The following is a 26185-nucleotide window of genomic DNA, read 5'->3' as shown; positions in this document are numbered from 1 at the left end:
TATAATGGCAAATTTGAAAAAAAAAACAACCCTTCAAAGACTTTAGAATGCAGTGATCTTGCTTGAAAATAAAATCTCTAAATTAGAATACAGGGTTGAATAACTTGAACAGGATACCTTACTTGATACCCTCATTTTCTAGGGAGTGAAACCAAATCCCAATGGGGATTTGGGACTAATGGAGTGATAACACAAATAAATGGCTTGCAAGATTTCAAAAAAATGGACCTCTTAAAGGTTTATCGATTCCGCATGCCTGCTGCTCAAACTGAGAATTTGAAAATCAACCCTGTTCTGGTAAAATCTTCAAGCTTAGATATTGCTCGAAAAGGGTTTACAGCAGGTACACTAGAATATTTTGAGGGACTACCCTTTTCTGAACTTAAAAAAAGGAAATTCTGCCCCATTCAGAGAAAAAACGCTTTCAAATGATGTAAGTTTTAAATTTGAATAACTCTTTCTCTGGCACAAAACTGAAAACGTACCAATGCTATTTTCGGTACTTGTCTATTATCCCGAACACACTCAAAAAGCGAAGTTAGGTAATTCAAGATGAAATATAGGCTACCAAATATTATGAAAATATAATACCTTAGTAGCCAAATTAAGGAAACTAAAACAGAGAATTATGCGAAGCAGGCCAACCACAGCGCATTATATTAAATACCTAACCTAATAAATATATTTAATATATTACTTATATTGCATATTTAATTATGATATAACTAAATAGTAGTTTTTCTCACTGGGACTAAGCGAGGTTAATTATCTCTGAATACACACAGAAAAACCCATTTTACTGTTTCCCGTGATAAACAAGAGCTAAGAGCTCATATGGCACTTGTGACGAGGTCGGAAGAGCCGAGAGCTCATATGGTACGAGGTCGGAAGAGCCAAGAGCTCATTTGGACGAGGTCGGAAGAGCCAAGAGCCAAGAGCTCATTTGGCACTTGTGAGAAGGTCAGAACCTAAAGTTAAACTTTATAGCACAAGATCCTTCTAAATATCAAATTTCATTAAGATCTGGTCACCCTTTCGTAAGTTACAAATACCTCAATTTTCAAAATTACCTCCCCCCTCCCAATTCCACCAAAGAGAGCAGATCCGGTCCAGTTATGTCAGTCACGTATCTTAGACAGGTTTCTATTCTTCCCATCCAGTTTCATCCTGATCTCACCGCTTTAAGTATTTTCTAAGATTTCCGGTCCCCCCAACTGCCCCCCCCCAATTACGTTTGATCCGGTTGAGATTTAAAATAAGATATCAGAGTTACGAGGTCCTTCTAAATATGAAGTTTCATGAAGATCCGATCACTCCTTCGTAAGTTAAAAATACGTTATTTTTCTTATTTTTCAGAATTACCCCCCCCCCCCCGCAATTGAGCGGATCCGTTCCAATTATGTAAATTACGTATGCAAGACTTTTGCTTATTTTTCCAACCAAGTTTCATCCCAATCCTTCCAATCTAAGGGTTTCCCATCATTTTAGGTCTCCCCACCCCAAACTTCCCCCAATGTCACCAGATCCGGTCAGGATTTAAAATAAGAGCTTTGAGCCACGATACCCTTCTAAAAATCAAATTTCATGGAGATCCAATCACCCATTCGTAAGTTAAAAATACCTCATTTTTTCTAATTTTTCAGAATTAACCCCCCCCCCCAACTACCCAAAAGAGAGCGGATCCGTTCCGTTTATGTCAATCATCTATCTAGGACTTGTGTTTATTTTTCCCACCATGTTTCATCCCGATCCCTCCACTCTAAGTGTTTTCCAAGTTTTAGGTTTCCCCCTCCCAACTCCCCGCCCCCATCACCAGATCCGGTCCGGATTTAAAATAAGAGCTCTAAGACACGATATCCTTCTAAACATCAAATTTCATTGAGATCCGATCACCCGTTCGTAAGTTGAAAATACCTCAATTTTCTAATTTTTAAGACTTACTCCCCCCCTCCCAACTACCCCAAAGAGAGCAAATAAGTTCCGATTATGTCAATCATGTATCTGGGACTTGCGCTTATTTTTCCCATCAAGTTTCATCCCGATCCCTCTACTCTAAGTGTTTTCCAAGATTTTAGGTTTCCCCCCTCCAACTCCCCCCAATGTCATCAGACCCAGTCGGGATTTAAAATAAGAGCTCTGAGACACAATATCATTCCAAACATCAAATTTCATTAAGATCCAATCACCCGCTCATAAGTTAAAAATACTTCATTTTTTCTATTTTTCCGAATTAACCGGCCCCTTCTCCCCCCCCCAGATGGTCAAATCGGGAAAACGACTATTTCTAATTTAATCTGGTCCGGTCCCTGATACGCTTGCCAAATTTCATCGTCCTAGCTTACCTGGAAGTGCCTAAAGTAGCAAAACCGGGACTTTAGGTTTTCCCCCTCCAACTCCCCCCAATGTCATCAGATCCGGTCGGGATTAAAAATAAGAGCTCTAAGACACAATATCATTCCAAACATCAAATTTCATTAAGATCCAAATACCCGCTGATAAGTTAAAAATACTTCATTTTTTCTATTTTTTGCGAATTAACCGGGCCCCCACTCCCCCCCAGATGGTCAAATCGGGAAAACGACTATTTCTAATTTAATCTGGTCCGGTCCCTGATACGCTTGCCAAATTTCATCGTCCTAGCTTACCTGGAAGTGCCTAAAGTAGCAAAACCGGGACCGACAGACAGACCGACAGACAGACCGACAGACAGACCGACAGACAGACCGACAGAATTGGCGACTGCTATATGTCACTTGGTTAATACCAAGTGCCATAAAAAGCTTAGGCTAAGTGGGGTTGGGATAAAAGACCAGTACCCTATTTTCAATCTACTAATAAATTAATAATTTATTTTTTAATTATTTTTATTTATTAATAAAATTATTTAGCTATTGTTAATGATCTTTATTTAATTATTTTCATTATCACTAGTTAATTATTGTCGTTTATTAACTGCTCGTTTTATTCTAAATTTTGCACCCATTAAAATTTCTGCACCGAGGAAAGTCCCCTCTGTTCACTTCCTAAAACCACCTCTGCTACAGCTGCAATGATGTTGCAGTCCCTCTAAAAAGAACCAGGTTTTTTGTGTATAAGCCTACACTATACTTTAACCCAACTCCCCTCCATCCCTGGTGTGCAAATATATAGTCCAAAATATATCTTCCTACGCATTTTGTCATGCATCACTCTTGTTTGGTCTGTCTACCCATAAATTGAATCAACAGGGGCGAAATCAAGAAACGGAAAAACACATGGGGAATATTTATTTTAGGCTAGACCTATAAATTTTTTTAATTAGTGGGGGGAGGGGGTTTAAAGTATAGTGGAAGTGCCATCAAAGACATCAATAACAATTTTTCTGCATATTATGAAGTTAGACTTATTTTATCAGCAAGTTTAATTCTCAATAGCCCCAATTATAGGCTTACATCTGATAGCCTATATCCTAAGGGTGTATAGCCTATGGGAAAATCAGGTGGGGGAGGGGGTTATTAGTGATCAAGCAATCTAAAATTTCAAACCATGTTGGTATATTCTTTTCAAATCCCTTAAAACCATATAAATCAGGAGGCCCATCATTTAGAAATTTACCCTAGGCCTATAATCCACCAATCAGAAACAAAGTTTTTTTTAATTAGGCTCTGTGTCAAAAAATAAATTAGCCTAAATGATTCCCACTAAGGTGCCTAATCAGGGAGGGGGGCAATGTGACTTAACAGGAGTGTAAAAATATAGAATAAAAAAAAGAATTAATGTCAGATGTCAGACCCCTCCCCCTACCCAGGCATAAATCCGCCACAGACTTATCATTCATCAAATAAATAAACAAATTATGCAGTATAACTAGCCTATAAAATAACAAAAAAAGCCTACCTGCTTTATTGACATCCCATGTAACAACAGTTGCTCCAAGTTTAACCAGTTCAACACATATCATACGACCTATACCACTTCCCCCGCCAGTGACTAAAGCAACATCCCCTTCAATGGATTTTGATTTAAATTTAGATGGAATTAAAGATATTACAATTCCTTCAAGTGTATAATACAAACACAACAGAATTGAAACAACCACATCAAGAATTGGGTGTCCCATGGCCACGTCGGCTAGCTGTTTCAGACTGGAGACACGCCAGACTCAAATTGTGATAAACGCTAAAAATGCCAGATCTGATAACCTTCTACTATTATTTTTTGTTTTCAGACTGAACTTTGTGTATTAGTCTTGGAAATAAATCCCCGACAGCGAAGCTTGATGACGGAAAGCTCCGTAACACTTACCCTTCGCTCCAGGGATTATATAACAAGACATTCCATCAAAGAGGGTGGATTCCTGTCAATTGATTTACAATCAGTGATGAGAAGAGGCGGGGCTTCACACTTTTTTCGGTGTTTGTATCCGGACTTTTTGAGGTAAGTGCAAAAAAAATTTACTACTGAAAGGGAAGATCAACAGATTAACGTAAATAAGGAGGACCCTCCGCTTCATTGATTATATATAATAGGGGCTCTTTCAATAAGCAATTACGAAACGTCGCATAGAAATTAGGCTTGCTGTTTTCTCCTCTTTGACATAAGAAATAGCAGAATTGTCTATTAAATTGTGTGAACGAGCGAATAGTGATTCCAAGAAAAAATGGTACCAAAAACATTTTTGTCTTTTTCTTATTGATTTTTATACCGGTAGAAGGACCGTACACACGGGGGAGGGCAAGGGCCAAATCCTCTTAAAAATTCTAAAGGTTCTGAATTTAAGGGCACTTTTTATTCAAGTTACCAACTTCATTTTATTTTTTATATTTGTTTATTATTATTTTAGTGTTATTATCCTTGCCTTCTCCCCCAGAATCCAGCGTGCGTGACTGACAGCTAATATGTTCTTGTGTTCATTTATTGAAATGGAGATAAGGACAAGATGAACACACCATTTGACGCCTTTTTTATGTTGTTCCTAAATATAAGAATAATTTCACTCACAAATGCACCCCACCCCCTGATGGTGTCATATATAGCCCTAGGGTACAGATTATTGGGATTGCCTTTTCCAAGATGAAATGGGATTGCCTTTTGATTCCAAGAAAAAATGGTACTAAAAACATTTTTTGTCTTTTTTTTATTGATTTTTATATCGGCAGAAGGGGAATACACACGGGGGAGGGCAAGGGCCAAATCCACTTAAAATTCTAAAGGTTCTGAATTTAAGGGCACTTTTTATTCAAGTTACCAACTTCATTTTATTTTTTATACTTATTTATTATTATTTTAGTGTTATTATCCTTGCCCTCTCCCCCAGAATCCAGCGTACGTGACTGACAGATAATATGTTCTTGTGCTCATTTATTGAAATGGAGATAAGGACAAGATGAACACGGCATTTGACGCCTTTTTTATGTTGTTCCTAAATATAAGAATCATTTCACTCACAAATGCATCCCAACCCCTGATGGTGTCATATATAGCCCTAGGGCACAGATTTGTACAAAACTAAAAAACACAAACAACGAAATTTTTACTTTATAATATGCAGCATGTTTTAATTAATCATATTATCATGTTTACTTTCATTGTTATCCGCATCTACAAATTATATTTTCAATAATATTCGATATACGAGAGGTGTAAAATTCTTTTGTAATCAGTAATAAGTCTGATCGTTTTTATGGGCCAAGGGGCCTTTTCACAAGGGAAACGGAAGCACCAACAAATACAAAACAATTGAGCAGTATACTGAGGGCTATACATGGGACCATCAGGGAGGAAGGGTACATTTTTGAATGAAATGATTATTGCATTCAGAAATTCATTTAAAATGCATCGTATATGGAGTTCAACCCGTCAATAACTCTTTAATAGAATCATTTACATTTCAACCAAATCAGAATTTACGATAGAATTTCTTTCAGGAAAGGCGGATGGTAAATTTTAGTTTAAAAAATGCGAATTATAAATTAAACGAACAATTAAGCAAGGAATAGTAAATATCTCATTCCTGGGTGTACGCAACTAAACAAAATACGCCAGGGCAAGCTAAAAGGGTTTAATACCATGATCAGTTTATTGATTATTTTATGATTTTTCTTTTTTGGTTACAAATGCATTTTTATCCGCTATTAGACTGTGCACAGCCATGCACATAGGGATGGGGTGCCCAGCCCCCCCCCCAAAAAAAAACACGGTTGTGACAAGTTTATCATATTTTTTATATAGTCTCATTGTTAGATAATTTGTCTGTTTTTTGGCATTTTGACGACTTTAGCCACTCTTTCCCCATAAGATAAATCTGGATAAACGTTGGATGGAACTTCATAATCACATGTTTTGTAGCAGAAGGGGCTGTAAATTTCCATTTTACTCAAAACTCAAACTCTGCCTTCGATTCCTCTGATCCCAATCATCTTATGCGAATTGTACGGTCTTTTGTATAATTCCTTGTAAATTTGTAGTCAAAAATTCGCACAACTAAGTATCAAAAACTCTGCCCCACGTTCCTTTGGCCCCAATCATCTTATGTACAGAACACAGGCTTGGACACAACCTCTTGTAAATTTGAAGTAAAAAATTCGCATGAATCCTTACCTCAACTCTGTCTTCAGTTCCTCTGGCCCAAATCATCCTATGCAAAGTATGTGGTCTTGGGATTTTAACCTCAACCTGCTGGATCAATATTCAGCTTAAGCTATATATTTTTAGTAGATTATTCTCTCTTCGGGAACTTCAGTTTGTATACCAGCCCGAGTTGAAAGTCGCATGCGTGTCTTATATTTTTTTTGTCATTACATATCTTAGATAATTCAGTGCTGGCTAATGATATTTCTGATCATTTTCCCGCTATTTCGCAATATATGAGTCTTGATCAAATGTAGCGTATTGTAATCAGAATCCAGAGCCTCATACTGCAAAAAGGATAGCAACACTGAATCCGCGGATAAATCCAGGTCTCCAGAAAAGCTGGAAAAGGAAAAATTACTTATGGAATTTACCAGGCCTCATCATCTCCAGCTCATCATCAACGGTTCAAGGCCTATGTGAGCATATTTAATTCTCTGTGTCGGAATTCCAAGTTTCAGCATTATCGTAGGAAATTTTCTTAGTGTGGAAAGGATGTTAGGAAGACATAATACATAATTAATTCGGTTCTTAGACCTACTCCGCCTCTGTCTTGAGTTCCAGTAACGTTGATAGTCGATGGCAAAACTGTCCAAGGAGAAGAGGATGTTAAGCATGAGCTTACCTCTTATTTTGCTAATATAGGGAAGACGACTGCTTCCTCCACAAGCTTTGCAACTTCTCGTCGCAATTTCAGATCCTATCTTGGACCCTGTTGTTTAAAGTCAATGGTCTTGAACTCTGAGCTGGCTCGTATCGTATGTACTCTTCAAGGATTATGGTCTTCTGGACCCGACAGAATTTCTACAAGGCTTATCCGTACCATTCTCCTATTTATTCTGTCACCATTGGCTAAGCTTGTCAGTCTTTCTTTTGAGATAGGAATTTTCCCTCTGAGTCTCTCAAGTGAGCTAAGGTTTTAGTGCTGCATAAAAGTGGTTCTTGGAGTAATCCCGCTAATTACAAGTCAATTTCTCACCTATCTATTTTCAGCAAAATTTTGAGAAGGCTATTCTATCCTGGCTTCTTTAGTTTTCTGGATGCAAAAGAATTTTGGCAGGATTTCCAGCTTGAATTCCGAGCGATCACTCTACAGAGCATGCTTGCGCAACTCTCTCAAATTTTATTTATTCGGCAATAGATTCTGGTCTTACCCCAGCAGCTTTATTTTTGATATTCGTTAAGCTTTTGATTCTTTGACCCATCGGATTCTCCTTTGGAAACTATAACATATTGGTATAACATCAAAAGCTTTCTCTTGGTTTGGATCGTATCTTTCTGGTTTCTTATTTCAATTTATACACTTTTCTGGACCCCTTCTGAGGTAGATTGTGGTGTCCCTCAGAGATCTGTTCTTGGCCCCGTTTTATTTCTGATTTGTGTTGATGATATGATTTCGGCGGTCAAAGACACCAGGCCTCCAGCTTGCTGCAATCTGTGTCATCCTGATGTTCCTTCGCGTTCCAATACTACTTCTAATGAAGATTTTCTCGTTGGTTTTGCTGATGACACCACTCTTGGAACCTTTGAGAAGACAGAATGGGATATCAGGTCTAACCTTGTGGCAATATTCGAAAGAGTAAATCCCTGGTTTGATGTGAATTACTTGGCTTGAATCTTGACAACTAACATTTTATTATTTTGTATCGAATTGGCATAACTTTTCTTCAGCTTACACACCTTTAGGCATCACAGGCTCCTTGTATAGACCATGGTCCTGTTTCTTGGTATCCTGCTTGATGGAAACCTTTTGTTTAGACACCATATAGTCTTGATTAAGGTTAAGGTCTTGCAGAGTTAGGGTATCATTCGAAAACTTGGACACATATTTCTTAAATCTGTTCTGAGGCTTCTTTTTTTCTGTCTTGTCCAGGCATATGTTTCATATTGCCCCATTGTATGGATGTCTACTTTTCCTTTTACACTGCGGTCACTTTCTGTCATACATAATAAATCACGGCGTCTGATTACGGACACCAGCTATTCCTCATCAAAACCACGCTTAGACCTACAGTCTATTTACATTCTTTCTTATGCTTCTATTGTCTTTCATCAGCTGCATGGTAATCTTGCAATTTTTTTCAAAATACTCCAGTGTTTATTTCTAATACAGTTCCATATAATTCTGCTTCACATGATATCTGCATTCGTCCTACCTCTACTATATTGTCAGAGCTCAATCCCCTCATTGCTTGCTAACAGGTTTTGAATTCCCTACCTTCTTCAGTACAAAGATGGCACTCGTTTGGGACTTCTAAAAGGATTCTTAAGAACCATTTAGTTAATAATCAAACTGATAAGCATTTTTTTATGTATTTTATTTAGTTTTTCCTTTTCCTCTATGGATTTGATGTCCCCTGTGTGTTTTTTTCATGGTTTATGATGGTCTTCTCTGTGCTTTAACTCCCAGGCCTCAGGTATGGTCTCTTTTTAATCTTATATGTTGTTTGGCTATTGTTCTCCTTTGTCGGTTGTTGCTTATATTATATTTTTTTTGTATCCCCCCTAGTATCCCTGGCTATGGAGCCTTCCGAGGGGGAATATGAGCATTGCATTTCTAATCTGTATTTATTGGTGACTAATAAAAAACTCTGAACCCTGTGCATAAATTTGCAGTAAAAAATTTGCACAACTCCGTGCCTCAAACTCTCCCTTCAGTTCATCTGATACCAATAATTTTATTTACAAGATACGGCCATGTGTATAGTTGGCTGTAAATTTCCTGTCGAAAATATGTGCAAATCCATGCCTCAAACTCTGTCTTCAGTTCCTCTAGCCCTAATCATCTTATGTACATAATACGGCGCAAATTTTCAGTCAAAAATGTGCAAAAATCCTTGCCTCAAATTCTGCCTTCGGTTCATCAAAACAACATGCTTCGGCCTCAGTCATCTTATTTATAGGATACGGCCTAAGAAGGCCGTATCCTAACCTGTAAGAAGTTACAGCCAGTCCCAAGCCTGGATAAAGGAGGAGGGCTTGGCGGTGGCCTAGCAGCCTGCCCCTAGAAAAAAGTTATGCTACAGAAACATCTAAAGTGAGCCAAAGTTTTTTTTCCCAATTTGTGTGATATGATTGCCCAACGTGATACCGACCATGGACCATCCCTGGACACCCCCATGACGACGACCTTGGACCGTCCTCGGACACGCTTCTTGAAACCCAATTGCCCTATTAAACTCGGTTTCTGGAATGTAAGAACCATGGCCCAACTATCAAAAACTGAACAGGTTCTGAAAGAAATGGATAATTATAGCTTGGATATTCTAGCCCTCTCTGAGGTCCGTTGGACTGGAGCAGGAAGACGAAACCTGGATATGGGGTATACTATCCTGCACAGTGGCCTCGAGAAAAATAAAGAAGCGGGTGTAGCCATAATGCTCTCCAAACCAGCCTCAAAAGCGCTGACGAAATGGACCCCCATTAACGAAAGGATCATCACAGCCCGATTCGCTGGTAACAATGCAAAACTAACCCTAGTAAGGAGCTATGCACCAACTAACGACGCAGACGACGTGACGAAGGACAGCTTTTACAACACCCTTCAAGCTGTGGCAAAAGACATTCCCAGTCATGACTTAATCTGCTTCGCCGGTGACTTCAACGCCAAAGTGGGAAATGGTAAGTCTTACTGCCCTGAGGTCCTGGAAAGTGAAGGACTTGGCGAAATAAACGAGAATGGAACGCTACTAGTGGATTTTGCACTGACAAAGGACCTAATAATTGGGGGTACTATGTTTGCACACACAACAATTCACAAATATTCCTGGAACTCCCCAGACGGGAGAACGCATTACCAAATCGACCACCTTCTGATAAATAGAAAATGGAAGTCTAGTCTACAAGATGTGAGAGCCTTCAGAGGAGCTGACGTGGCATCCGATCACGCCCTAATGATAGCAAGGATATCATTGAAGTTAAAGGCTGCACCGAAGAGCAGTCCCAGGGCAAACCCCGCCTTCGAATCCGCAAAGCTTTCCACTCCGGCAATACGAAATGTGTTTGCCCTTACACTCTCTAACAAGTTCGAAGCCCACGCCCCAGATGATGACAATGACGCCAGTCTGGAGTCGACCAGGTTTACAGCCAAACGGCTGCTGCTACGGTTGGGTATGTCAAGAGGCCCAAAGACCAATGGCTATCCGAGAGGACATGGAACCTGATTGATGACCGACGCAACCTAAAGCAGCAGCTTCTTAATGGTGGTGAATACAACGACACAGTCCTAAAGAATCAAATGTACAGAGATCTGGATAAACTAGTCAAAAGAAGTGCAAGGGGGGACAAGCGCAACCTTCTGGAGGAAAAAGCTGCAATGGCGGAGGAAGGGGCAAAACGAGGTGACTCCAGAGCCGTATACAAGATTACTAACGAAATCGTGGGGAAAAGCCGAAACGTAAACGGACCAGTCAAGGATGCTAGTGGCAAAACTGTCATAGACCCATCGGAAATCGCCGAAGTCTGGGCCTTGCATTTCGAAAAGATTCTGAACAGACCCCGCCCTCTGGATCCGCCTGACATCCCCGTAACCCCCTGTTTGAACCTCCAAATCAGCATCGAAGAACCGTCTGATGTAGAAATCAGTCAAGCAGCCTGCAAGCTGAAAAATGGTAAAGCTGCAGGTACAGACAGGATATCAGCTGAGATGATAAAAGCATCACTTATTGTCTGTATGACTGTGTGGCAGACACTCTTTGCTAGCATTTGGAAGTCTGAGAAAGTACCTGATGAGTTGACAAAAAGTACGCTCATCAAACTTTTTAAGAAAGGTGATGCAACAAAATGTGACAACTGGAGGGGCATTAGTCTCATTTCGACTCCGGGTAAACTCTTCGCACGGATTATTCTCCGGCGCATTCAGACAGCCCTCGATAGTCACTTGCGTGACGAACAACATGGCTTCCGGCCGTCCCGTTCCTGCACTGACCACATCTATGTGCTACGAGTGATGATCGAGGAGTCCAATGAATGGAGACACAAAATGTACCTGATTTTCGTGGACTTCGAAAAAGCGTTCAACTCCATCGACCGAGACTCGCTTTGAAAAATCCTGCGGTACTCTGGAATCCCCGAAAAAATAGTGTCCCTAATTGTTGCATTGTATGAAAAAACAGAATGCTGTGTTCGGACCCAAGATGGGAACACCAGATATTTCTGTATCATGTCCGGCGTAAAACAGGGTTGTGTCCTTTCTCCGTTACTCTTTGTCCTCGTTATTGATTACGTACTTCGTGACAGGATTTGGCATCCAAATCGGAGAAGCCAAAAAGCTAGCCGACCTGAATTTTGCTGACGATATTGCCTTGATGGAGAGGAACAAGGCCAAACTCCAGGATCTTCTTAATACTATCCGTGAAAATGCTAGCCGACTTGGACTCAAGATCAACACAGAGAAGACAAAGAGTATGGCAACAACGATTCCCCTCTGGACATGAAATGTGGAGATTCAACCATCGAGCAGGTTGTGGAGTTCAGGTACCTCGGCAATACTGTTGAGAATTCAGGATCAAGTGAGCGAGAGGTGCAGCAGAGGATTGGGCAAGCCAGTGGAGCTTTTAACCGACTAAAGCCAGTATGGCGATCGAAAAAGTATTCCCTGAAGCTGAAATTGAGGCTATTTAACAGCAACGTCCTTTCTCCACTTCTCTACAGCAGTGAGTGCTGGAAGTTGAATCAGCAACAAGAAAGACGGATCCTAGCCTTCGAAAACAACTGCCTTCGGAGGATCCTGAACATCGACGGGAGGGAACACGTCACAAACCAGATAGTCCGCTCTATCTCAGGCCAGCCCAGGGTCACAGACGTCATCCGGCAACGTAGATGGCAATACCTTGAGCACGTGATCCGTATGAAGGAGGACAGGATCCCTAGGCAGATCCTAGAGTGGCAACCCCAGGGAACTCTTAGGAGAGGTCGACCCAAGAACACGCTGCGTCGCACCTACCAACGGGATTTGTCGAACATCCACATGACGATCCAGCCCCAGTGGGAAGATGTTTGGGCAGTGGCGCACATGCGGGATGACTGGCGGCTCTTCGTGCATGCCCTCGGTGCCTCTGGCGGCACAGGGGGATCTAAGGTCTAAGGTGAGGCCTTTACCATTATTACTTGTTTTCAGTCAGAATATGTGCAACTCCGTTCCTCAAGCTCTGCCTTTAGTTCCTTTGGCTTCAACTACCTTTTATGATGAACATAATTATAAATAATAATAAAATATTCATTACCCGAATTTTTCACATGGAACAAAACGGAGTACAAGGGAAAAAAAAATAAAGAAAAAAAGGGAAGAAAAACGGAGAGAAATTCAAAACTACATGGAAAAATACACAATCAAGAACTATGGAAATGTTAAATCCAGGGGTGGTTCCATTTTGCCTGGAAATTAGAAATCAACCGGTTTGCCGCAATACTGGGGTATGCAATACTGTGTTTATCTATCATATAAGTATTTCTCGTCCAAAAGGGGCATCACAGCAGGAACTTCGCGAGCCTAAAATAAAGGAACCGGAGCTTGCGTTTTTGGGTGTCAAATAATAAATTTCAAAATGGCACGATATATAGAATGTGCGGCAGTGCGACACCGTTATACATATTCTCGAGATACTTTCGGCATAAGAGGAGTCTGCTGGCGACGATAGAGCCATACGCGGTGCGGAGTTTTTTCACGGTGTGTTTGACGAGCAGTAGACGAGTTTCGTTAAGGTTATGGCGTATGGGCAGACCCAGACACACGACGTGAGATGAAACGGTAATTGACTCACTACGCAGCAAGAGGTGTTCAGGCTGAGAAGAACTATCGTTGAAAAAAAGAACTACAGATTTAGAAGTATTGAAAGGGAGGCCGATTTTCGGTATTCATCACGTAGGATCGAGAAATTTGATCGCAGACCCCTGACAGACCGACTTAGATTTAATAGATCATCCACGTATGTAAGTAGCGACACATTTATATTCTTGAAGATACATGAAACCTTGACACATGCCTGGGCATTTAAAACGTTGCTATTGTACAAACTTGGGAATAATAATGAGCCCTGGTGGACACCTTTCTTTACTGGAACAACCACTGATGTGATGCGGTTACTTATATTTATACGCGCTTTTAAACGGCAATACACATCGTACAGTAAGCTAGTGACATGGAGATTCACACGTTGCTGGTTATTGTACAAACTTGGGGATAATAATGAGCCCTGGTGGACACCTTTCTTTACTTGAACAACCACTGATGTGATGCGGTTACTTATCTTTAGGCGCGCTTTTAAACGGCAATACACATCGTCCAGTACGCTAGTGACACGGAGATTCGCACGTTGCTGGTAAGCGGCTAAAAGGGCCTGAGCGTGAATCGACGAATCAAACGCTCGGCTCACATCAAAAGTACCGATCACTATAAGGTTACCAGATTCGTGAGAATCTGCTACAATAGCGACAAGACTGAAGAGAGCGTGAGCACAACCTATTTCGGTCGGAAACCGCACTGGTGGTCAGGCATTAGGCACGAATATTGAATTTCTTTTTTGACTAAGAGCTCTAGAACTTTACAGAGAAATGGAGCAACAGTGATTGGCCTGTACGAAGAGCATTGATCTGTTGGTTACCCTTTTTTAAGGATGGGCGAAAGGAAACCGACACAAAAAGGAACAGGGCGTCTGGAACAGCAGAGTCAGATACTCTATAAGCATAGTTTTACCTTGTAGCAAATGTAGCGCGCACAGTTTGTCTACACCATGAATTGTTTCTTCTTCAGCTTTAAAATATCTTCATGTACGCTTCCGTAAGTAACGACAAAATCAGGAACACAGTAGTTGGATAATACCGATTCTAGCCAGTTTGCGAAGGGATTAGACGTATTTGGGGCGGGGGCACTGAATTCGTTGGAAAAGTATGATTCCCAATCTTTTTCACTAATCAAATCATGGGGTTTTCCGGCGGCCGGTTCGCTCAACCGGGCTCTCCAGATTAGTTTTGGGTCACTTACGATTCTGGAGGAGTATTCTTCCTTTAATTTGGTACGATGAGCTTTCAGTTGCTTGTCAAATTTTCGTTTCGTTCTTAAGCGGACAGAGTTAACAGGACCGGATTCGGGCCTATCACAATCTTGCCAGATTTTAAACCAAAACTTAGCGTCGTCACAACACGTAACTAGAGCCGGATTTTGTGAGAATTTGGGAGTTTCTGTTTTCATACTAACCTTTCTAGTAGGAATTGCTTTTTCTTCAGCTAAGAGGAGCGAGTGAGTAATCTCGCCACAGAATATATTGATGAGTACTCTTGCATCTGCGGGATCAAAATTCGAATTCACTTGGAGTAAATGGAAGGGGATTCGTATCTTTACAAGAAGTGAGTTCAGAACCTGATGATACAAAGTAGCATTAATTTTATCCCATTCACTTAGTACTTTCCAATTTTCTTTATTGGGTTGACGTGGAGCTGGTTTTGTGCTTAGAAATGCTAGTAGGGGAAAGTCATCAGCGAAGACAGCGTCTTTTAGAACAGTTACACTTCCGTTAATAATCTTAGAGCAGGCCGTGTGTTCAATATTTGAAACCGACCCAGAGTTGTGAACGAATAAGTAATCACTGTCTTTTGGGAGGATTATAAGTTTGTCATCAAAGACGCCGTTTAGAAGCTGACTACGGACACACGTGCTGTCAAGCAGGTTGCAGTTGAAGTTCCCCATGACTACGTATTGTAAATCTTTCTGGGTCACAGGCTTCAGGCACTTCGCTAGTTCGCGAACTGCGTTCATAAACTTTCACTCCGATCTATCATCACGGTAGTTTGTAGGAAGATATACGTTGAAGAATGTGATACTGCCGGAAGATATAGCCAAGAAGTGATTCTGCGTAAATAACACCTTACTTTCAAGATACGGGTGGCAAATAATCGCCAAGCCACCGGAGGGGCGTCCAAAAGACCAAATTTTTGAGGAATTGAAGTAAAGAGTAAATTCGTGTGAGATTTAGGAGAGAAATATTTTGAGGAGAGAGCATATGTTCTTGTATAAACATAATGTCACATTTTGACACAGGCTGGGCTATTAGACAATGGGCCGCTTCAGCTCACTGACGATTTTGATTATTGTGGGGCACTTGAAGGAATGGCAAACGTGGCGTTTTGATTTGCAGAGGGCGCATGCTATAGGGTTTCAACAGGACTGGTCGGGGCTAGAGCCGTTACCTCCTTCTCCGCATCGAGAGCAAATTTGCTGGCTAGAACAGATAGCAGAAATACGACCAGCATTTTGGCAGTTAAAACGGCGCTTTGGAAAAAAGATAAATTCCTCGATGGGGTAACGCCCCAAGTCAATTTTAGGAGGGTTTTTCATGGCGTGGTTCAGATGCTGGCGGGATGAGAAGTGTAATTTGAAGGATCTGGTTTTGCCACATTGATCAGCTTTTTCACAATTCGGTATAATTCTATTAAGCGTGTCACCATTAATATAAGCTGGGACAAACTTGATCATACCGATGAAGGTGGGAGTTTTAACACTTGCCAGTGTTTCAGGCGATTTTTCATTAATAGATATTGCTAGTACCACTGCTTTAGATTTGTTCTTAGTTACGAGGTGCCATTCGTACTTCCCTCGACGGAGTTCAAAATCGTCATCATTCAAAGCATCATCACAAATATTCGACAGGAAGTTTTCCCTTTCTTCTGTGGTAACAACGGTAGGAGGAGGGTTTTTCAAGACTACTGAATAAGACGGAGGATAAGGGGTAGACTCATTAGCTTGAGCAGCAACAGGGTTGCCTCCAGGCCATGGTAATGGTTTCTGGTTCAAACGGTCAAGCAGGCCTTGAACTTGCGATTCATCTCGTTGACGGTGGACACTACACAAGCAGTAATCTCTTCATCGCAGGTGGGAACTTCTTGGGGCTCAAAAATAACGAACTGAGGAAGCTGTCTCTTTTCTTTGGCACAACGAACGAACATCTTCGCAATGTCCAGCAAGTTGTCGTCGTCCTTCACATGTTTTATTACCCGTTCCCCTAAGTTCGACTTGCGATAGATAATTTCCTTCGTTTCTAAAATCGCTTCACGGCTGAAAAACTAGTGTCCTCACCTTGTAAAAACATTTGTTTTGACACCTGCTATCATAGCTCTTGAGATAAAGTTCAGTAGGGCCTACTGCATTTCGCACTAGGTTGTCACCCATCACAAACCGGTTCTACACGGAAAAAATCAAATGCGACTTCTCTTGTCGAGAGCCAACACTAGCATAATTAATGTCCAATCAGAATAGTCGGGGCAGACCATAGGTCAACATAAACAAGGGAATAACAAGGGATAAACAAGGGAAGCGTCAGTCCCCGTTCACCTAATCCCCGCAGTTTAAGGGAGACTCTTCCCGCAGGTACAACGGCGCTTACGAAGGGGAACTGCCACTCTTCTGCTTGCCTATTTATGTTACTTTAGACAACTAAAAGTAGTCCTTTCACTCAGTCCTAATCACTGTCAAAATCAGAATAATAATCAAGCCAAAAGACAGTTCCTTTCACTAGTTAAAATAATTCATAAAAAAAAAACTTGCCAAACAGCTTCTTAATATCCAGACAAAAAGAGCTATTTTTCACTTATAATATATTCCGAAACTACACGGTTAATCCGGCTTAATTCAACGTGTTGTTAACTGGCTAAATACCAAAAGAAGACTTGTTATAAATATATAAGACTTATATAACTTGTTACGAATTTAAGTCAAAAGTATGCACAGCTCGTTGGCTCAAACTGTGCCTTGAGTTCTACTGGCCCTGATCGTCTTATGTACAGAATACGGTCCTATGCATAATGCCTTGGCTGAATCACGTTTTAGCGGGGTGAATTGTTTTTTTTTTTAATGCCCATCAAAATGTACATTCATTTAAAAACTCATATAAGATATTTTTGGTCTCTATGCAAAACCAATGTAGCAGTTTTGTATCGTTTTCAATGAATAGATGAGGTTTTTATTCAATGATTCCTTAGAAATTTCCACCCGATAATTTTTGCAGGGCCTTAAGTGACCCAAAACTGACAGGAGGGAAAAACAAGAAAACTCAACGGTGATTTATGAATTATTCCTAAACACACTCCTATAAGACCATTTCGAAGTAAATGAAATATTGATAGTCCTCGTAAAGGGTTGCTCATTATTATAAGAAACCATTATCCATTTTATGAACAATTTCGTCTACTCCAAACTCGCCTGTTAGAGAAGTGTGGCTTGTCGTGCAAATGCATTGCTCTAGGAATGTCCAAAGATTATGAGGGAATTCACAACTGGCACCAGTAGCAGTTTATGAAAACCATTCTTTTTCAGGTTCTCCCCCTCTCCACCCCTCTCTTTCTTTCCTGTACCAACTCTATAAAACTTTTCCTAATATTTGAAATTTTTTCAGGAGCATTGTTATGAAAGGGACTAACGGAGACAAAGCCCCCCTTCAGTTTCACATTTCTTAACTCACTGGAGACATCTCAGAGGAATAATGGCATGTTGAGCAAGTTCATTGCCATGGGATTGTCCAAAGAATACGATGAAATTCTTAACTGGTACCAGTAGAAGTTTATAAAAAGTATTCTTTTCCATTTCCTCCCCCTCTCCATCCCTCTATTTCTTTCCTGTCTCTTCTCTATTAACATTTCCTAATATTTAAGTTTTTTTCAGGAGCGTTGTTATGAAAGGGACTAAGGGAGATGAAGCCCCCCTTCAGTTTCTCATTTCCTAACTCACTGTTGACCCCTCAGAGGAGTAATGACATGTTGAGCAAGTGCATTGATATAGGAATGTCCAAAGAATGTGAGAAACTTGGTAACTTGTACCAGTAGTAATATACAAAATTATTTTTCTTTGATTTACCTTCTTCCTTCATTATCCCCCTCTCTCTCTCCTTTCCCTTCCCTGGAAAAAAGAACTCTTAATATTAAGGTTTTTTCAGGAGCATTGTTATGGAAGGTGACTTAAGGAGACGATGTCTCCCCTCAATTTCTCATTTCCTAGCTTACTGGAGACCCTTTAGAGGAATAACGGCATGTTGAGCAAGTGCACTGCTGAAGGAATGTCCAAAGAGTATGAAGGACTGGGAGACTGGTACCGGTAGTACTATATGAAAAGTGTTAAGGTAGGAAATGAGGTTAGCAACTGGTTTTGTATTAAATCAGGAGTTAAGCAGGGTTGTGTTTTATCCCCCTTTATATGGATCATTTTGATGGACTTCGTCATAAGGGGCACATGAAATGCAATTGAAGACCACGGAATCAAATGGGGAAGAAAAACGCTCCTGGACTTAGATTTACTGATGATTTAAGCATATTAGGTGAAAGTGTGAGCAAAATGAATGAATTTTTAGAGATTTTGCTAGTTCAGGGTGCTAGAATAGGCTTGAAAATTAATGTTAAGAAGACCAAGTCACTAAGGCTAGGAATAAGTGAAGATGAAAAAGACTGGTCAGGTTGGCAGCTTTACTTACCTTGGTAGTATTGTAAGTGAAGACAGTGGGAGCAGTGAAGATGTTAAAAGTAGGATAGCTAAGGCTAAAGTTGTTTTTTTTTCACAGTTAAAAAAGGTTTGGAAGAATAGAAAGATCAATCTGCAAATCAAGATTAGAATATTGGAAACTACAGTGATGACAGTGGCCAAATATGGCTGTGAAGCATGGGCGTTCCGAAAAGCAGACGAAACTTTACTAGGTGTTTTCCAGAGAAATGACCTACGGATTGCTCTGACCGTCCGGCTGACTGACCGTATTTCAAACAGTAGTTTGAACAAAGAATGTGGCTCAATCCCACTTTCTAGGGCTTTAATGAAAGAAAAGCTGAGATGGCTAGGCCACGTTCTATGGATGAAGGATGACAAATTGCCGAAGATTGTCCTTTTTGGCCAACCGTCTGGGGCTACACGGAAAGCTGGTCGTCCTCGTCTGGGTTGGGAGGATGTCATAAATAATAATTTAAAGGAAATGGGAACTTCCTGGGAGAGTGTAAAGAGGGAGGTCTTGAATAGATTAGGTTGGAGGAGGAGCTTGCGTAGCTGTGTTGGCCTCAGGTGGCTTGATGATACAGTGAGTAATTAGTAGTAGTAGTAGTTGTTGTTGTATTCTCAAGTCCATCGTCTTGATAAATTAAAAAAAGCATATAAAGCGACTGCTGTGCAAATTTAACGATAGCTCAACCTGCGTGTGTTCCCCAGGGAGAACCTCCAACAGGTACGACTCTAGTTCGGCATTGTGAAGGGACACGCATGCACGGAGAGGTGTAGCATAAATGGGAGACAGTAACAACGGCAATCAAAGGGGTAAAATTAATTTTGACTGGGCTGTCCACTTAATTGGTCAATCTGTCTTAGCTTTTTTCTACAATTGACCATGACTTTGACTTTTCCCACAACTATTCCCTTTTTTTAAATTCCCGTGTTGGCCTCAGGCGGCTTGGTGCTGCAGTGAGCTATTAGTAGCAGTGGTAGTAGTAGAACTCAATGGAGATCTCTTAGTGGGGCAATGACATGTCGTGGAAAAGGAATACTAGAAATTTTGAAGAGCATGGAGTAACTGATTATATCTTCTGATCCTCGATTGTGTTCGCATTTCCGCTGGCACCGTATTAGATTTTCTTTCCTGGCTTGTATTATCCTTGAGACTTGAAGAAATTGGTGAATTTACCTTTTCCTCTTTCTTTTTGATCTGTAAGGAATGATTGAGCAAGGATTCTAAAGATTATTGCAATCCTCTGCTAAATTCTTAGAACCCGAATATCTCTGAAGCTTTTAAGGCTCATTAACTAGTGATTGTGTTTTATTTGCTCTAGCTTAGACGGCAGTTGTTAAGAGGCCTACCAATGTAGTTTACACAAGATTCCAATGAATGTTAATTGGTTTCTAATGGCTGGAATATTTTTTGCTGACGAAACATAGGCTATTTTATGGTCTTAAAGACATGTGGCTTGTATAAAAAATGACAATATTGAATGACTGTGATCAATGTTCTAATTTAATTCTAAGAAATAGCTTTTTCATCGAAAACATTTATTTTGCGCTTCAAGTGCATCTTGGCTGCTTTTCGCTTTGGCTGCAAAACGCCAAATCTTAATAGGGCTTAAATTTCATGCCTTACCTGCCATCTGTTAAAACACGAAATGGACGAAATAGTGGCAAGTTTGGAAAGTTTAAGACGAAAACTATTAAATCAAGAAAGTATCAACAAAATAATTTTTGAAAATCAGATAAGTTTAGAAACATCAGTATCTCAAAACGTTTCTGTCCGGCCAGTACTTGAGCTTCCTGATAAAAGGTGAGAAAAAAACAATAAAAAATTAGAGGACATATTTGGCAAACTGTTTGAAATTTAAAAACATGTACGAAAGTGTTTTAAGTAAGCCTACTGGCCTAAAAAAATGAAGGTCCCTAGGTTCAATCCCTCATGGTGTAAGGGAATGCTTAATAAAACAAATAATGAATCTAAAATTTCGTTGCCAGGCGTAATAAAGTGTTTTAAGTAACTGGAAGGCACTAATTCAAAGCTAGTCCTATTGAAGAAATCCAGTTTCACATTAATAACTACAGTCAAATTATTATCGAGAATACTATCTGAAATGACTTGGGTAAAATTCTATTTAATTGACTTCTCGCTATCTCAGAAAGGGTCTTGGTCAGGGAAATGAAACTTTCAGGGATAGTTCTACAGGCTAAAGTAGCCTATGTCCTTGGAGGGTATTTCAAAGTACCCACCTCCACTCCTTCTCCCTCTAGAGGGCCCTGAAGTTTTCCTACATGACAGGTCTATACCTATTGAAATTTTGACAAAACAACATTTTATCTTAATTTTCAGTTACTAGTTGCTTTTTATCTGCCTTTAGTTCTGAAAATGCATTTCCTGTTATTTGAGTAGAACTTTGAGCCATATCAATGTTTTTTTTTCAAAATTTAGGAAATGTATTTGGATATCTTTAAAACCTTATAAAATGGAATTGAGCAAAGTTATGAAGCTGAAAACAATTTTGTTGTACTTCAATTAAGCAGAAGATCTATTTTGCAAGGTTTAACTTTTATAGCACACATATTTTTAAAGGTCATCAAAGGTCAGGGCCCTCTAGAGGGAGAAGGCGTGGAGGTAGTTGCTTCAAAATGCCTTCCCAGGATATACTTTAGTCTTTAGATTCATCTCTGAAAGTTTCATTTTCCTATCCACAACCCTTTCTGAGATAGCAAGAAGTCAATTAACTAGAATTTTACCATGACTTGAAATGTGAAAGATAATAGAAGGAAACATGACAATCTTATTAATGGAAACATGCTGCATATTATAGGCTAAAGTAATCATTCTGTTGATTTGGTGTCTTCTTTTAGGTTTTATATAGACTGTATTAGGGATATATCCTGGAAAATTAGGGTGGGGAGGGTAAATTATCTAAAAACATCCATGATATTTGAAAAGAACTTAAAAAAGTAATCTAATGGCACTATGAGGCTATATTTTATTAACAAGTATCCTGCATAGGAGCCCCAACTCTAAAGTGGCACCCATATGACTCTGAAAATCTTACCTGGGTCAGCAAATTTGAGATTTCATGCTAAATTAATAGCTTGAAACATAATTTAGCAAGAATGAAGGTGAATGCATCACTTGATTTTTTTTTATTATCTTTCATAATGCAATAACCTAATCATTTTGGTAAAACTGGTGCAAACCGTATTACTGGCTTTCATATAAAGTGAATATACCACTTGATGCCTTTTTTAATGCTGTTTACAAATATAATAATTGCTTCTACTGCAAATTCAGATTTAAGCGCTTTTTGACCCTCTTAAAAATGACCTATATATGGGGTCATTACAAATCTGTAATAGTTAGGAACAAATTTGGGCTATATATTTGCACATCAGGGGGGTGGGGGTAAGCATAGCATGTCTTAAATACATAAAATAACCATTGCTGTATTTTTTTTTATGTGTTTGTGCTGTTGCACTAGTGATTTCTCTTCTCATTAAAATTGGATGTGCACAAACACATTAAAAAAGAAAAGAAAAAACAGTGGTTAGTTTATGTATTTATTACATGCTATGCTTTACCCCCACCCCCTGATGTGCAAATATATAGCCCAAATTTGTTTCTATACTATTACAGATTTATAATGACCCCATATATAGGTCATTTTTAAGAGGTCAAGAGGTCAAAAAGTGCTTCAATCTGAATTTGCAGTAGAAGTGATTATTATATTTGTAAAGAGCATAAAAAAGGCATTGAGTAGTATATTCACTTTATATGAAAGCCAGTAATACTGTTTGCACCACTTTTACCATCATTTCTGGGGAAATTAAATTCTGAGCCCTTAATAGAGGCCCAAAAGGAAACAAAAGTCCATAGCAACCAAAAATTTAAAAATATATATTCTTAAAAAATAAAGTCAGCACTTAATCTCATAGCCAATACACAATTGAAAAGTGTACAAAGCAATTAGCTTCAGCTAAGTGGAAAACTACTTTGTAGCTATATTTTAATAAATATTTAGACAGGATTTTGGTTAGGTTACATTTTGCATGCAGCCTCACTATATTTAACCCTCTGACAGCCCAAAGTATATATATATCCTATCTATCTCCCAAACATCTCAGTTGTTTCAACTCAGTACCTGTAGATCCTAGTTCTTGAGTGTGTACTTGCTAACAGATTAGTACCCAAATGTCTAGTGAGAAGAAAATTGTCATTTGTAACTGGTTTAGAAATAGTAATTAAATCTTTAGTCTTAAAATAAAATTTTTATTTTGAAAACAAATTTACAGAAATTACAAAAAAAAGCTAAAACCCCTCAAAATTGACATCACAGCAAAACTGACATCATTTTTGAGGATTTTCTAGCTCTTTTTAAAAATTTCTGCAACTTGTCATCATAATTTTGTTATACCATTGAAAATAGTAATTACCATTGCTGAATCAGCTACAAAATGAAGTTTTTTCTCATAAAACAGTTCAAAATTTTGTTATTATGGGCTGTTTTGAGCCCTTTAATGGCTCAAAATGTAATATCCCCCAGAAGCAGTTATTGAATTGTGAAAGAGAGTAAAAAAAAAAGACTTAAGTGATGTATTTGCCGTCATCCTAGATAAATTATGTTGTCTGTTACAAATTTGCTGATTCCATGACTGACATAGGGACAAGGTGAATATAGCAGTTGATTCTTTTTTTATTTTCCTTCCAAGTATAATAATCAATTCATTTGCAAATTCACCCTCTCCCCCTGATGGTCCCAAACATTTCCCAAGGAGTATTATGTGTTACAGGTCTTCCTACTTTAGTAATTCAAATGGATAAGCGCTTGGATTATGCCTTGGCCCTACTCACCCATCCAATCACCTTGGATAAACAGTACAATCAAGCACAATCAACAAAAAAGAAGGGTTCTTAGACATTCAACATTGTCATTAGTAAATGTAGGCCATCATAAACTCAAAAATAAGCACACCACAAATCTTCCGAGGTGATCCACCAAGGCTCCTCACAGGCATACATCATTTGGCATCATCAGTCCATTAACTTTTTCATCCATTCTTAATTTCTGTTGAATTAATTCCTTTCGTGTGTATATAAGCTTAAGGAGTGAATCATTTTTTGATTTTTCAATCCAAAATAATGCATCTGCTGGTACAGAAATATTAGTTTAAAAGTTACAAATTAATGCTTTGAACCTTTGCAGTTATTTGAACATAACGTGTTACCTACTCAGCTACTCTGGGCTTGAATACATTCGTTTTTGAATTGGTATACAATGAAATAATTCAGACATCATATGCGGACAGACAGACAGACAGATATAACACACATACAACTTATTTATATATATATATATATATATATATATATATATATATATATATATATATATATATATATATATATATATATATATATATATGTGTGTGTGTGTGTGTCATCCATGCAAACCTGGAAGGTTGTTAAATTTTAATTGCAAAACCTATAAAGCAATTTATCTTCTAACACACCTGGGGCTTCTTGAACATAGGGATATTCTAAAATTGTTTTTCAGGCTCATTGGGTAGCTAACATGGATAGATATAATTTCATTGTGTATGTATTTTTTGATTTTTTTAATACGCATGTATTTCAAAAGCTTCACCTATCTCAGGAATATCATAAAGACCTTATGATAGGTGTGTTCCTGGGTCAGGGATTTAAAGTACCAAAACCCATATAAGCAAGCCCTTGACTCTTTAACTCCCAGTCAGGTAGAGTGGCATTTGCCCTTCATGGAAAATAATATCCATATATTATTTTCCATGAAGGGCAAATGCCACTCTACCTGACTGGGAGTTAAAGAGTCAAGGGCTTGCTTATATGGGTTTTGGTACTTTAAATCCCTGACCCAGGAACACACCTATCATAAGGTCTTTATGATATTCCTGAGATAGGTGAAGCTTTTGAAATACATGCGTATTAAAAAAAATCAAAAAATACATACACAATGAAATTATATCTATCCATGTTAGCTACCCAATGAGCCTGAAAAACAATTTTAGAATATCCTATGTTCAAGAAGCCCCAGGTGGGTTAGAAGATAAATTGCTTTATAGGTTTTGCAATTAAAATTTAACAACCTTCCAGGTTTGCATGGATGACACACACACACACACATATATATATATATATATATATATATATAAATAAGTTGTATGTGTGTTATGTCTGTCTGTCTGTCTGTCCGCATATGATGTCTGAATTATTTCATTGTATACCAATTCAAAAACGAATGTATTCAAGCCCAGAGTAGCTGAGTAGGTAACGCGTTATGTTCCAGGTTCTAGGTCCGAGAGGTTGCAGGTTCGAACCTTGGCTAGGTAAACACTACAAAAAAAGAACTAAAAAGAAAAACTAAAAAAAAAGGTAAAAACTACAAAAAAACTACTAAAAAAGCTAAAAAACTAAAAAAAAAACTAAAAAAGAAAAATAAATAAAAAAGGAAAAAACTGAAAAATAAAGGAGAAAAACAAAACTAAAAAAAACTAAGAAGGTAAAAGCTACAAAAAAAACTAAAAAGAAAAAAGGGGAAAAATACAAAAATTTATTTCATCATATACCAATTCAAAAGCAAATGTATATACAGACCGGGACACAGGGAATATAAATGACGACCGGGACACAGGGACATAAGAAAAACAAAACTAAAAATAAAAAAACTAAAATGGTAAAACTACAAAAAAACTAAAAAGAAAAAACTAAAAAAAATGGTAAAAACAAAAAAAAGGGGGAAAACACAAAAATTTATTTCATTATATACCAATTCAAAAACGAATGTATATACAGACCAGGACACAAATGACGACCGGGACACAGGGAATATAAATGACGACCGGGACACAGGGACACAACTACAACGGGGACGCCGGGGGGCACAAGGGGATATATAAATGACGACGGGGACACAGGGAATGTTCGATTAGCAATCACCATCAACAAAGCTCAAGGGCAATCATTAGAATCATGAGGTATAGATCTGAATACGGATTGTTTTTCCCATGGACAATTATATGTTGCATGTTCAAGAATCGCTAAACCTGACAATCTATTTATATGCACAGACAATGGGA

The 26185-nt window shown here is 38.9% G+C and overlaps 2 protein-coding genes across 4 annotated transcripts in view; one reads left to right on the top strand and one right to left on the bottom strand.

The window, feature by feature from the left end:
• The window catches only part of LOC136041243 (short-chain dehydrogenase/reductase family 16C member 6-like), a 63939-nt gene extending 59803 nt beyond the window's left edge, over positions 1-4136 (bottom strand). The window contains exon 1 of the mRNA XM_065725849.1: positions 3877-4136. Coding sequence (XP_065581921.1) covers positions 3877-4099 — 223 coding nt within the window. The 5' untranslated portion in view covers positions 4100-4136. The remainder of the gene's footprint in view (positions 1-3876) is intronic.
• LOC136041242 (meiotic recombination protein SPO11-like) overlaps positions 1-26185 on the top strand; it is a 62673-nt gene that overhangs the window by 2286 nt on the left and 34202 nt on the right. The window contains exon 1 of one of the 3 annotated variants that reach the window (XM_065725845.1): positions 20696-20876. The exons of 1 other annotated variant lie outside the window; for it this stretch is intronic. In XM_065725845.1, the coding sequence (XP_065581917.1) occupies positions 20722-20876 (155 nt within the window). In that variant the 5' untranslated portion in view covers positions 20696-20721. Of the gene's footprint in view, positions 1-20695; positions 20877-20990; positions 21011-26185 lie in introns of those variants that run through there. One more of the 3 variants, XM_065725847.1, reaches the window with a different exon arrangement.

The sequence above is a fragment of the Artemia franciscana genome, unplaced genomic scaffold (assembly GCF_032884065.1).
Source record: "Artemia franciscana unplaced genomic scaffold, ASM3288406v1 PGA_scaffold_1180, whole genome shotgun sequence".
NCBI lineage: Eukaryota > Metazoa > Arthropoda > Branchiopoda > Anostraca > Artemiidae > Artemia > Artemia franciscana.
Note: the sequence above shows the minus strand (reverse complement) of the source record. Positions and strands in the feature narration are given on the sequence as shown.